At 47.1% G+C, this 13,497-nt stretch overlaps 1 protein-coding gene across 1 annotated transcript in view; it reads right to left on the reverse strand.

The window, feature by feature from the left end:
- The window catches only part of LOC144328287 (basement membrane-specific heparan sulfate proteoglycan core protein-like), a gene marked incomplete at its 5' end in the record, with an annotated part of 161,477 nt that overhangs the window by 29,746 nt on the left and 118,234 nt on the right, over positions 1-13,497 (reverse strand). The window contains 13 exons of the mRNA XM_077930933.1: positions 19-211; positions 709-890; positions 2,202-2,336; positions 3,127-3,267; positions 3,361-3,499; positions 4,540-4,691; positions 6,760-6,898; positions 7,736-7,887; positions 9,611-9,749; positions 10,074-10,225; positions 10,990-11,125; positions 11,736-11,890; positions 12,594-12,732. Coding sequence (XP_077787059.1) covers positions 19-211; positions 709-890; positions 2,202-2,336; positions 3,127-3,267; positions 3,361-3,499; positions 4,540-4,691; positions 6,760-6,898; positions 7,736-7,887; positions 9,611-9,749; positions 10,074-10,225; positions 10,990-11,125; positions 11,736-11,890; positions 12,594-12,732 — 1,954 coding nt within the window. The remainder of the gene's footprint in view (positions 1-18; positions 212-708; positions 891-2,201; positions 2,337-3,126; positions 3,268-3,360; positions 3,500-4,539; positions 4,692-6,759; positions 6,899-7,735; positions 7,888-9,610; positions 9,750-10,073; positions 10,226-10,989; positions 11,126-11,735; positions 11,891-12,593; positions 12,733-13,497) is intronic.

A 13,497-nucleotide genomic window follows, 5' to 3' on the forward strand; every position in this document is an offset into this window, starting at 1 on the left:
AAAAGGCCCCCCACCCACCTGTGGCAGAACAATGGAGCCGAGCCGTCTGCCCGGCAACTACGGTCTGCGTCGGGTTCGCATGAATCTCAGGTGCGCCCGGTCTCCCATGCACGGCCTCCACAAGCAATTCCACCTGCGCTTCCGCCGTCCCCAGGGGGTTCTGCGCCATGCAGACATAAGTGCCAGCATCTTCAAGCTTCACGGATGAGATCTGGAGCGGAAACAGTATGGGTGTGTGTGTTTCAAATCGAGGAATGGGGCCACGGCTGCCTTTGGACCCAAAACAAGCCCCTTTTTTGGCCCGTAAGAACGTAAGAGACCTGCTGGATCCGGCCAAGGGCCCATTTTGCCCAGCCCCCTGTTCTCACAGTGGCCAAGCAGATTCCCGCAAGCAGGATTCGAGCACAAGAACAACTCTCCTCCTGCAGTTTCTAGCAACCAGGATTCAGAAGCATTGCTAGCTGTGGACACAGAGCACAGCCATTGTGGCTAGCGGCCATCGCCATCTCATCTGGTCCACCAAGATGTCTCTGGGAAGCCCGCCAGCAACAGAACCCTCCCCGCTGCTTGCTCCCAGCCCCCAGAAACCAACACTCTAAGGTACATTGCTCGTGATCCCAGAGGCTCCACATATATCCCCAGTGCATATATACTAGGCCTCTCCTGCTGCTCCCTTGCTCTGCGGACAATGTGTCACCTGCGACTCACCTGCAGCACAGCCCGGCTGTCCAGCGGCATCACGGTCTGGTGTTCCACCTTCTGCCGGACGCCCACCTTGCTCCAGCGCACCAGGGCCCGGGGCTCACCTGCCCCCAGGCAGTCCAGGCTGATGGATTTGCCCACCTTCAATTGCACGGGGCCCTTTGGCACCACTGAGACGGTCGGCGGCCCTGCGGGTGGGGAGAGGAGAGCCTTGAGCAGCTGCCCCACAGCAGAGCAGACGGAGTGGCTTCCATCTAGCTGTGTGCAATGCCTCCACTGGCATCCATGCCAGTTGGACACCCAGGAACGGCATCGTTCTTTCCAAGGAGGTGCTCCTGCTTCTAAATCTAATATCTCCCAGAGGTCAGGCTAAGAAGGCAGGCTGTTTTGGGGGAGCCAGGCTGCTTCCTCCTGCTCTGGAGGGTAGGACTCGAACTGAAGCCTTCAAGCCACGAAAAAGGAGATTCCGACGAAATATCAGGAAGAACTTTCTGACAGTAAGAGCTGATCAGTAATATCCAAGGCAACACGATGACCAAATACAATGATACGATACCAATAGACACTCTTTATATAATATGAAATATATGAAATCACATAAACAGAAAACTTATGAATCTCTGAAAGTCACTCTTAATGGATTCTCTTGAAAACATAAAACCAAATGACAGAAATGCTTCATAAACAATAAACAAATATTAAAACAATGACCTGTATATGCATGGTAACTACAATAAACTTGAAATATTATGAACTATGCACATAAACTATAATGCCAAAATAATGTGAAATAAAACACAAGGTACGTACCCCATCTATATGGTGAATGGGTTTATGAAGCATTTCTGTATCCTTCCGCTGTGCTGAAGAAGAATTCCACAAAACAGTGGGAATATCCGGAATCACTGTTCACAACGTCTGTTTGCAAACTACTTCGGCAGCGTTGGACGCCATAAACAAAGCTTTACAGCCTGTTTTCACCAGATAAGAATCTGACCCATTGCTTCTTTCAGAGACTCGCATAGTCTTCAAAGACTTTCAGAGACTTATAAGACTTATCTTTATTTGGTTTTATGTTTTCAAGAGAATCCATTAACTGCCAACCTAGCAGTTCGAAAGCACGTCAAAGTGCAAGTAGATAAATAGATGTCGCTTCGGCGGGAAGGTAAACGGCGTTTCTGTGCGCTGCTCTGGTTCGCCAGAAGCGGCTAAGTCCTGCTGGCCACATGACCCGGAAGCTGTACGCCGGCTCCCTCGGCCAATAAAGTGAGATGAGCGCCGCAACCCCAGAGTCGGTCACGACTGGACCTAATGGTCAGGGGTCCCTTTACGTTTACCTTATAGTGTGAACACTTTTAGCTATAACTATTGTAGCTCTGTGTGCTGTGTAAGTCACCACCTTCGGGCTTAAGGCGACACTACTAATCAAGTCATTATAATAGTACCCTGATATTTTCCAGGAACCAAGGTATTTTCTCCGCTTCACAATGCCCACTTACCATGCACCATCAGGTTGACCACACTGTTGGCTATCCCAAATCGGTTGGAGGCGAGGCAGCGGTAAGTCCCCTGGTTCTGGGGCTGGGAGTTGGAGATGGTGACCACAGACCCGTTGGGGCTGATCTTCACGTTATCTGTAGCGGGGAAGTGGGAGAGAGAGCTCTGTCCAGGCCTGTCCCTTTTTAGTTATTCATTTATATATCAATTGAGGATTCTAGGTGCCAAAATCCCAAAGGAGCAGAAAAGACTATTTATGTATGTGACCCCAGCTGCCATATCTATTAGCCAAGAGATGGAAAGAAGATAAAGTCCCTACCAGAGAAGAATGGCAGATTATGCAAAAATGGCAAAAATGACAGGAAGAATCAGATATCAGGAAGACCCAGGAATGGGGAAAACTTATAATCTATCTGAAAAGCCATTGTAAACAGCTAAAAGCGTTAGTGGGATTGGAATAACACTTGTAGTTTAATGGTGAATTTTGGGAATAATGGAGATGCAAAAGATTTGGATTATTATAAAAGATGCTGGAGGAAAGGACTAATAAAAGGACTCACAAAGGGGAGGAGGGAAGTCGAGGAGATGCTGTGGAATCTTGTTTTTATACTGTATGTTGCTATACGATTGTAAAATCTTAATTTGAAAAGCCAAATAAATAAATTTTACCAAAAAGAAAAAGGAGGTTCAAGTCGGGAGATCATGGGGATGTACGTGTGTGTTGTGCAAAAGGAAAATGCACCAGGAGGGAGGAGGAAATAAGCAAGCTCAGGTTCAAGTTCTTAGTGACTGCAAGCTGCTCTACTGACCCGTTCCAAAAGTGGCTGGCCTGTCAGCTGAGCTGACAGGAGCTTCCCGCACCCCTTCACTTCCTTCCTTTCTTACAACCTGACGCTAGGTCCAGGTGGCCATTGCGAGCCCGCCTACCTGGCAGCTGGTTGTTGGGCAGCTTCCAAGAGATCTCGACGGGCTGAGCGCCATCGTGGAGCCGGCACTTGAAGGAGATGTCCGCTCCCTTGCGCACAGCGGTGCTGTGGGGGTCGATGGAGATGACCGGACTCTGGAGGCCTGCAGGGGTGGAGCGAGGGTAAGGCTGACCCTCTGAAGACACCGCCCATCTCTCCTATCCGCCCCCCAACCAGCCCAGAACCTTAGACGTACGGGAGGCAGCGCTGGCGCTGGCTAGGACAGAGACCACCAAGGAAGCCTCTTGCGGGACAGCTCCACCACTCGCACGGCAGACATACTCGCCGGAGTCGGCTGGGGTGAGCTGGACCAGGCGAAGGCGACCACCGACAACCTGTGTGTGCCAAGAGAGAGAGAGAGAGAGAGGGCTGCATGAAACAAGAACATCACAGGGGGCTCCTGGTGTCTCTTTGACCTACCTCCTCTCCTGCCATTAAAAAAAAAAATTGTTATTAATTTTCAATTACATTCCAATTATAGCCTCATTATAACAATACCAATTTACTAACACCAATCGTTCAAATGCTGAATTGTATCATTTAGGTGGCCCCCTGTGTGCTAGAATTGATGGTTTTCTTTATTTCAGCGTTCCAAAATCTTATTAATTTCAACTACATTCCAGTCAGAATAACAATCCCTTATACAACAACTGCAATATTAATAACTTCTATTCGTCTTGCCGCATTAAATGAAAATGATTTATAAATTTACAAGTGAGGCACTCAAAACTATATCCTTGCTCTTCCTGTGTGTGCCAGTTATTCTGTCGGTGGAGTTTCTTCCTGTCCTTATAAAATGTTATACAGTGGTACCTCAGGTTAAGTACTTAATTTGTTCCGAAGGTCTGTACTTAACCTGAAACTGTTCTTAACCTGAAGCACCACTTTAGCTAATGGGGTCTCCTGCTGCTGCCGCACCACCAGAGCACGATTTCTGTTCTCATCCTGAAGCAAAGTTCTTAACCTGAAACACTATTTCTGGGTTAGCGGAGTCTGTAACCTGAAGCGTATGTAACCTGAAGTGTATGTAACCCGAGGTACCACTGTATCTATCTTTTTCTGGTTGTTGCTGTTCTCCCTCATGCCTTTCGCGGAGCTAAGATCCCATTGTTGTTCTAGAATTTTCTCCATTGTTCCATCCCATGCTTCGTTGTTTTGCATGGAATCGTAGATTTGGAGGAGGTCATTGAGTCCAACCCTCCTGCAATCACAGCTAAAGGCAAGTTCTCTCTTTGCAAGCATCTTCCTGGCATCTCGTGCCCAAGAAAGGTGCCAACGCTCCCTGTTACCCACAGTGCTTGTGCCCCACGTGAACCTGGACACTGCCCTCCCCCCGCTGCCCAAAGAGACCTTCTGGGCCTGGCTGTTTCCCTACCCGGTGGCCAGCTGGCAGGGGTCCCTCTCGCCGGTACCATGTGAATATGGCCTGGGGCTGGCCTGGGGCAGTGCAGGTGAGATCCAAGGTCTGCCCTTCAACAGCAGAGGGTGACGAAGACTCGATCTTCAGAGGGGAAACCGTGTCTGAAGCTGCAAGAATGTGGGGAGAAAGCAGGAGTCTAAGATCAACAGTTCCCAAACTTTCTTTTGGTTTTGGTTCCCTTGGTTCCATAAACTCTCCCCTTTGTATCCTCTACCCTACCCGCTAAAAAGCATCATTCAGAAGAGTGGTTTGCACGACCCGCTAAGGCAAGCACGCCCAAAGTCCGTTTTGGGGGCCTAATCCAGCCCGCCGGTCGGTTTAATCTGGCCCCTGTGGCAGTTTATTTCCTGGGGTAAAATCCTAAAAAAACCCTCAACAACTTCAATCCTCAAAGGAGCTCAACAACTCCAAGCCTAAATAAAGCTCAACAACTTCTATCCTAAAAAAAAGATCAACAACAAATCTGGCCCGCTTTGGAAAAAGTTTGGACACCACTGTGCTAAGGAAAAGTAGTGATTACCATATTTTTTCGCTCTATAAGGCACACTTTCCCCCTCCTAAATGCAGGCTGCGCAGCTATCCCAGAAGCCAGAACAGCAAGAGGGATCGTTGCGCAGCGATCCCTCTCGCTGTTCTAGCTTCTGGCTTAGCCACGCGAAGCCTCTTCCGGGCAGGGGGAGCCTTCATCCCACTGCCCTTAAGAGGCTTCGCATGGCTATCCCAGAAGCCAGATCCCTCTTACTGTTCTGGCTTCTGGGATTCAGAATAAATTTTTTCTTCTTTTCCTCCTCCAAAAACTAGGTGTGTCTTATGGTCTGGTGCATCTTATAGAGTGAAAAATACGCTAATTGCACATGCATTCAAAATCCAACTATTGAATGTAATTAATCCGAGACAGCTGTTTAACTGCGATGCCAGATATTGCATGAAAAATAATCTTTGCACGTTCTTACCAAGCAAAACAAAATAGTGAAAGAAACTCATAGGATATAATTATTTCTATGTGGCTCCTTAACATACATGGACAAGCCTTCCCTGACCACAGCTGAGAGGCCATAAAATCTTGCCATAAAATCAACAGCTGCTACCAGTACCTGGCTATCTTCTGACCACTCCAAAGGGTAGACATAAGCAAAAGGGCCAAAGGAAACAGCTTTGAATGTGATGTGTAGTAATGTTCGAATTTTTAATAAATAAATTATTATTTTATTTTGACCAAGTGATAATCACAAATAAAAAATAATAAAAATGTGCGCCCCACCCCCAAGACCGTTCCATTGTAACTATCCAACCTCCCAGAATTTCAACACCACTTGCGATGGTTTGACCCCTTTCCGTTTTAACACTACAAATTCTACAAACACCTTCCATATCCCCTCAAAGTCATTTCTCCTGCATAGTCCCCATCTTACCTTAACGGCACACATTAATTTATCATCAATAGCTATATCCCACAAACATTTTTATACCATTCTTCCATTTTATATTCTGCTTGCCCCTTCATGTGGCTGTCAATAAATTTGTGGGCAAGTCCTTCCTAGCCTGCAAACCTTCCACCCCATCGTAAATGGATAATAATGCTACCTCTGGACTTTTGGTCAGCTTTAACCCAGTGATTTTTGTTACCTCCTTAAACACCCTTTGTCATTTATTTATTTTTTACATATTTACACCCCCACCACATGTGAACGTAATTCCTGGAATCCTGGCATCCCCTCCAACATAATATTCCTTGTTTATTTCATTTAATCTGCCTGGTGTTAAACACCATCTCTAAACTCATTCACAATCATTTTCTTTTATTCTTACAGACAACATTTTCAATGTACCTATCTCCCATATTTGCCCCCCCTGCCCTCTTGTCTCCTTTTCCCACACCTCTTTTGAAGTTTTAAATATGAAGGAAGAAAGGCGTTTCAACTGAGGTTCCGGGTTGGTCAATCATACATAAGTGATTGACACACTTGGAGATCCCGCCCCCACCTGCTTGCCTCTTAGCACCTGCCCCCTAGGTAATCCCATTCCCTCCCCCCGGGAGATACCACCCACTTTGGGAGCCATTCCCTTAAAGCAATGAGGGTCTCCAGCGAATATTCTCAAGGCTGCCTAGATCAACACAAATTTAAGGGCTAGGAGAGGGAGGGGGGGTCTCAGCCTCCGCTGGAGGAGACTCACGATGGGACGGGCTCTCGCCGTCTTGGATGGTGACCACCAGCGCAGCCTCCTGAGTGACGGTGGCGCTGCTGACGCGGCAGACGTACTCTCCGGAATTGGCGGAGGAGACCTGTGGGATGCGCAGGCAGGTGCCGGAGACCTGGGCGGGAAGGAGGGGAGAAAGAGGAATTGGAAGACTTCAGAATCGTGGCATTGGAAGGGACCCAAAGGGTTATCAAGTCGAAACCCCTGCAATGCAGGGAAATGCTAGCTTCTTTCTTTTTCTTTTTATATAATTTTTACTAAATTTTCTGTTTTACGATTTAAAATACTCATTTTACATCCTTAAAAAATATCAATGACTTCCCTTCTTCTCTTTCCATGCTTCACTTTGCATAACATAAATCCCTGCATATTTTACATAAACTATACCATTCAGTATTCCATTACAGTGGTACCACGGGTTACGAACTTAATTCGTTCTGGAGGTCCGTACTTAACCTGAAACTGTTCTTAACCTGAGGTACCACTTTAGCTAATGGGGCCTCCAGCTGCCGCTGCGCCGCCATCATGCAATTTCTGTTCTCATCCTGAAGCAAAGTTCTTAACCCGAGGTATTATTTCTGGGTTAGCGGAGTCTGTAACCTGAAGCGTCTATAACCCACTGTATTTCATCCATCAAAACTCTTTTACACTGTTGAGTTTATCTTAATGCTGCCAGCGTACCCGATTATTTCCCATATATTCAACAAACGTTTTCCAATGTTCTTTAAACATATGCTCTTGTTATCTTATTCAAGATGTTAAGCCTGCAAGTTGCGCATACTCTGTCAGCTTAAGTTGCCATTTTTCTTTGGCTGGGTCCTCGCTCGTTTTTCACTTTTGGGCTAACAAAACACTGGCCACATTTGTTGCATACATAAACAGCCTTTTCTGACACCTGGGAATTTCCAGTCTGAATTATCCCAACAGAAAGGACCAGGGGGAGCGCACGTACCTGGTGGTTGGCTGGGAGGGCCCCCCCTCTCTTGTACCAGGTGACTTTGGGCTGCACCTGGCCAGCAACCAGGCAGTTGAGCTCCAAGGTCTGTCCCTCTGCCAGGGATGAGGACGAAGACTCGATCCTCACGGGTGGAACGATGCCAGAGGCTGTGGGAGGGAAAGAAAGGTGTGGATGTGTATCTCTGCTCAACAGGTGTTCTGGGCGAGCTGTGCTGCTCCACCCCAAAGATCCCCATGCCCTCGAAGCTAAGGCTGGCTTAACCGTTTGTGTGTCACGGAGTGTGGGGTCCCTCTTTCCACTTGGACCAGGAGTGCGAGGGAGCAAGGCAGAGCACTGTGATAGGAATTTTATGGTCTTAGATATATGGTAATGTTCATAAGTGTACCAACCAAGCACGTACATAGATCAGCACAGGAAGACCAACCTGGAACCATTTTGATTCCTAAACTGACCAAATGTTTTTTCTGCAAGGTCAAAGTGGGAAACCTCCCCATTGTCTCTTTCCTCACAAATCCTGGCCTAAGGGCACATTTAAGATATGAATAGGGTATGAGCCTGTGACCTGGCCCAGGAACTAAGTATTTATCACTACAAAAGAATGGCCAGGCTCCCCAGGCAATCCAATCAAGTAACCTGCCATACAGGAGATAAACAACAACAGGAGAAAAACAATATTCAAATTTCTGTTTTAGACCGCCTTTTCTGTGATGTAGGTGTGATGTATCTGAGGGGTGGTCTTAGGTTACACCCCTTCTGTGATGTATGTATGATGTTTCTGGGGGTGGTCTTGATCTACAGGGTGGCAATTTCAAAAGTCTTTATAAGGCCTTGCACACCATTTTTCTGGGTCCTCCTCCTCTCCTGCTTGTGAGGGGAGCACCCTGTTGCAACAGATCAATAAAGATCAAGCTAACTAGCTGCTTTGCTTCTCAATATTCTCTGGTTGGCCTCTGCTATTTTCTCCTGCCAATAGGGAACCTATGTAAGGACTCTATATGGGCTCTTGAATACCCCATAAGGGAAAGGGCAATTTTTATTTACAACAGCACGAAGAAAGAACGGCTGCAGAATAGATCTGGCAAGAGGCCGAATTTGAGAAAAGACTTTGTTTTAACTGTGTGCCAAGGAAGAACTCCAGAGGGGAATTTTAATGGCGGAGATTGTACATGTTATTTATGGCAGCAGCGAGTACGCTAGTTGGTCAACAGTGGAAGGAATGGAATGTGACCTTGTCCCATCAAAGTAAACACTGCAAAGAACTGAAGAATGGAAGACAGTAATTAATCCTCCCAGCACACCAGGTCTGAAACAGCAATGTAAATGAAGGACTGCACACATGAAATGGATTTTATATTCATATTATGTAACAGAGGCACTGTTTGCAAGGAGGGAAAAAATGTGGGCAGCTGCAAGAATAGACTAAGGACAAGCGAAGGATCAATTGGATATGAAATAAGAGATGATGAGGCTACGGGTGGAAATGATTGACATATGTTTGCAACAGGAGCGGGAAACGTGATTTTAAGAAATTGTATTAAATTGAAGTAATTTGGTTTCATTTGCAATAATTTTGAAGATTAATATTATTATTAATAATATTAATAATAATTATTATTTTTAATAATAATAATAATAATAATAATGATAATAATAATGTCCCTATTTCCACCATCAGTTCTCAAGCGAAGAGCAAGAGTGGCTTGGACATGCGCAGATGGCACTTTGCAGAAACACACAACCTGTCACCAACCCTCAAAGTCTGGTGGTTTTCCCCAAATCTGAAGGGGCGGTTTGCAATTTGGGGGCCCGGGCGCCTCTCCCTGCAGGAGCTATGCCCCGTGGCAGGGTTCTGCTTCCCAGGCTACGTACCAAAAGCAGAACCGGAGCTCCCGGGGATGGAGACAATAACGGAGGCCTCCAGTGGACTGTCGCCGTCGTTTACGTAGCAGATGTATTCACCCGAGTCGGCCGCCGAGGCCTGCAGGATCCTGAGGCGAGATCCAAGGATCTGCTCAAAGGGAGAGAGAAAATGATCAGGAGGCGGAAGGTGGAGAAATTGTGGCCCTCTGGGTGTTTCTGGACTCCAACTCCCATTAGCCCAAGTCAGCATGGTCAGTGATGATGTGAGTTCGAGTCTAGCAATAACTGGAGAACCACAACGCTCCCATCCCTTGGCCTTGGGGTCCTTACTCCAAATGCTCTCTCTGGGTTCAACTGCCCTCCTGGCTTCTCGGTGGAGTATGGGAGGAACCCTCCAGTCCAATGCGATTCACCCTCCTTTGCTCCATTCATCCCTGACCCAAGAGAGCTCCAAGTCCGTCTCCCCCCTTACCTGGCTGTTGAGGGGCAGGGCGCCACCTCGCTTGTACCACATGACCCTTGGCTGCGACTGACCCGCCACCAGGCAGTTCAGGTCCACTGACTGCCCCTCCACAATGGACGTGGAGGAGGTCTCGATCCGTATGGGAGGGGTGACGCCCACAGCTGGAGAAGCCAGAGGAGTCGGAGAGAGGTGGGAAGAGGGAGAGAATTTGTTAGTTTCCTGCAGAGAAAGCTTTTGCCAAGTTGCCAACTCACCTGACGGAAAACACACGTTCTCCCCACCCCTCCCAAACTGAAACAAGAAAAGAGACCCTGACTAAACAATCAAAATATCTTTCTTTCTTTTTCTTTCTGTTTTACCAATTCAAAACATCTTTCTGAAGTCAAGAGCCGTTCAGCTTTCTTTCGTTGGGAGGTTTTTGAACAGAGGTCGGGAATTATAGGGACGGAACTACCTAGACTGTACAGAAACTTATTCATGTATGCTACTACAGCGGCAAGAATGTTATTCGTCCCAAAATAGAAAGAAGCAGAAATCCCAGCAAAGCAAGAATGGATAAAAAAACTTATGGAACTTATGCAGAAATGGCAAAACTTACCAGAAAAATAAGAAATCAAGATAACAAACTTTTTTATAAAATAATGGAAATGGTTTATGGAATATTTACAGATAAATCGCAAACAGATAAGAACATTGGCAGGATTATGGTAATAACCTGCAGTTTCGTAAGAGTATATATTTAAAGCAGATTAATAAATGAGCAAATTGAGTTAATTTGGATATGCAGAAGGTATTAAAATATTAAAAATAAATTTAAGGAACTGCAGAAAGATGGGGGAGGAAGTCAAGTTTTGAAATGTTAAAATGATTATAAAACTAGTGAAAAGCATAAATAGATTTTTTAAAAAAAAGAATGGAGACTTACAGTAGGAGCCCGGGCCACCCTGGATGGTGATGACGAGGGAGGCTTCGTGGACGGCCGTCCCGTTGGTGACGCGGCAAACGTATTCTCCGGAGTCTGCAGCTGAAGCCTGTGGGATACGCAGGATGGAGCCAGAGACCTTGGAGGAGAGAAAGAGAGAGGGGCAAGTTAGGATGAGAGGGTGTGTGTGTGTTTGGGGGGGGGGGGTTCTTGCACATTTGCCAGGCTTCAGGGAATCAGATCCCTCCCCCGGTGGCAGCAAAGAAGCAGATAAAAAAAGAAGAGTTCTTACCAATTAATTTATTCAATAATCACAGTGAGAGACAAAGGAACGCTGTCTCTCTCTAGAAATGGCATTGCTCCAAGTAAAGTCCCACACCTCTATGTCTCTCCTAACCCCTGCGTGGGCTAATCGGGGATTTCTGCCTCAGCGTTTTCTGTTCTCCTACTCTCAATGCGCACCTGGTCCTGGGAGGGGGAGTCAGGAATGCTTTCCAAGGACACTGAGTCTGTCAGCTGTTCCTCCCTTGGTGCTGCTGATTCTTTCTGCTGTTCCTCTTCCAATAATTCACAGCTTCTGCCCTCTGCAGTATGCCCTTCTGCAAACCTCTGATCTAAATCTATACTGTCCTCCTGTTTTGGGAAGGTTCGGGAGAAGGGGGGCAGCAGCCCCCACCATTCCCCCTCAGCCCAGCCCCTGACAACATTGGAGTACCATGTCTTGGTTCCAAGGCCTCTTGAACCCATACCTGGTGGCCGGCAGGGAGGGCACCTCCTCGTCTGTGCCACGTGACTCTGGCATGCGAAACAGGTCCTGCCACGATGCACTTCAGGTCCAGCGTGTGGCCCTCAGTGGGGGAGGTGGAAGAAGACTCAATCCGTACAGGGGGAATCACACCAGCGGCTGCGTTGCCAAAGAAAAGAGGGAAGGGAGAGAGAAATTGTGCAGAGTCAAGCAGCTGAAATTGATGACCCTAAGTTAGTTGTGTCTGTTAACTTCAGTGGGTCTAATCTGAGGAGGCTCAGTGTGTAAGATGAGCCTGTTGGATCAGGCCAGAGGCTGATAAAGGACCCCTGGATGGTTAAGTCCAGTCAAAGGCGACTATGGGGTTGCCGTGCTCATCTCGCTTTCAGGCCGAGGGAGCCGGCGTTTGTCCACAGACAACTTTCCAGGTCATGTGGCCAGCAGGACTAAACCACTTCTGGTGCAACGGAATGCTGTGACGGAAACCAGAGCGCATGGAAACGCCGTTTACCTTCCCGTCACAGTGGTACCTATTTATCTGCTTGCACTGCCATGCTTTCAAACTGCTAGCTTGGCAGGAGCTGGGACCGAGCAACGGGAGCTCACCCCGTCGCAGGAATTCGAACTGCCGACCTTCTGATCGGCAAGCCCAAGAGGCTCAGTGGTTTAGACCACAGTGCCACCCACACACCCCCTTTACCTTTTAGTGATCAAACTAGCTCAATAATGTCTACCCTGACCGGCAGTGGCCCTCCAGCAGGGAGCCTTTTCCCAACCCCACCCGGAGATGTTGCCAATGGGGAACCTGGGACCTTCTGCATGCCAAGCAGGTGCTCTGCCACTGAGCATTTGTTAGACTTACGGAAGGAGCCTGTGCTGCCCTGCTGGATGGTGACAAAGACCGAGGCCTCCTGGGTGACAGGATCGCGGCTGACGCGGCAGACGTACTCGCCAGAATCCGCCGGAGAGACTTTCACCAGCCGCAAGCGGGATCCGAAGGCCTGGAAGTTGTTTCCAATTTAAAGGCATATTCGTTAACGATGTGAGTTTTTAGTCTGGCTAAGCTAATCTGGCATCCCTCAACCCAGGGCCTCCCAGGTGTTTTGGACTACAACTCCCATCAGACCCCAACACCTGGGTCCATCTAGCTCTGTACTGACTACACTAACCACCAGCAGCTACCTGGGGAGTTTCTCCCAGTCCTACCAAAAGTTTTTGATTTGAGTTTCTACTGAAAGGAGACTGCATTCTAATGTTGTATTTTCATCTTGTTTTTTAAGTTGTATTTCAATCAATTGTTTTATATCTGGTGTTAGCCGCCCTGAGTCTTGGCTGGGGAGGGCGGGGTATAAATAAAATTATTTATTGTTGTTCTTGTTGTTGTTACCAGGAGATGCAGCCAAATTCTGAAGCACATGCCCTAACTGCAATGGTGTACGTCCTTTAAAAAAAAAAAAAGGCTCGCCCTTTGTTTATTTGATTCTAAGAAATAAACCTGGAAGCAGGTCACAAAAAGATAAAACAATAAGGTCGAGAACATTTACGGCAACAGTTTAAAAGAGACAAAATATTAAAATACTGAAACAGGTTAAAATTCCGACAGGCTTATTGAAACTAGAACATATTGGATCAGATTATTACATGTGCGATCTTTGTGGTCTATTTTGTTGTTTCTTCATCTTGTAAGCCGCCTTGTGCATAGTAATACAGAAAGGCAGTATACAAGCGAAAAGTGAAATGGAAAAAATCAGCATTAAGTTGATGGA

The sequence above is a fragment of the Podarcis muralis genome, chromosome 7, assembly GCF_964188315.1.
Source record: "Podarcis muralis chromosome 7, rPodMur119.hap1.1, whole genome shotgun sequence".
NCBI lineage: Eukaryota > Metazoa > Chordata > Lepidosauria > Squamata > Lacertidae > Podarcis > Podarcis muralis.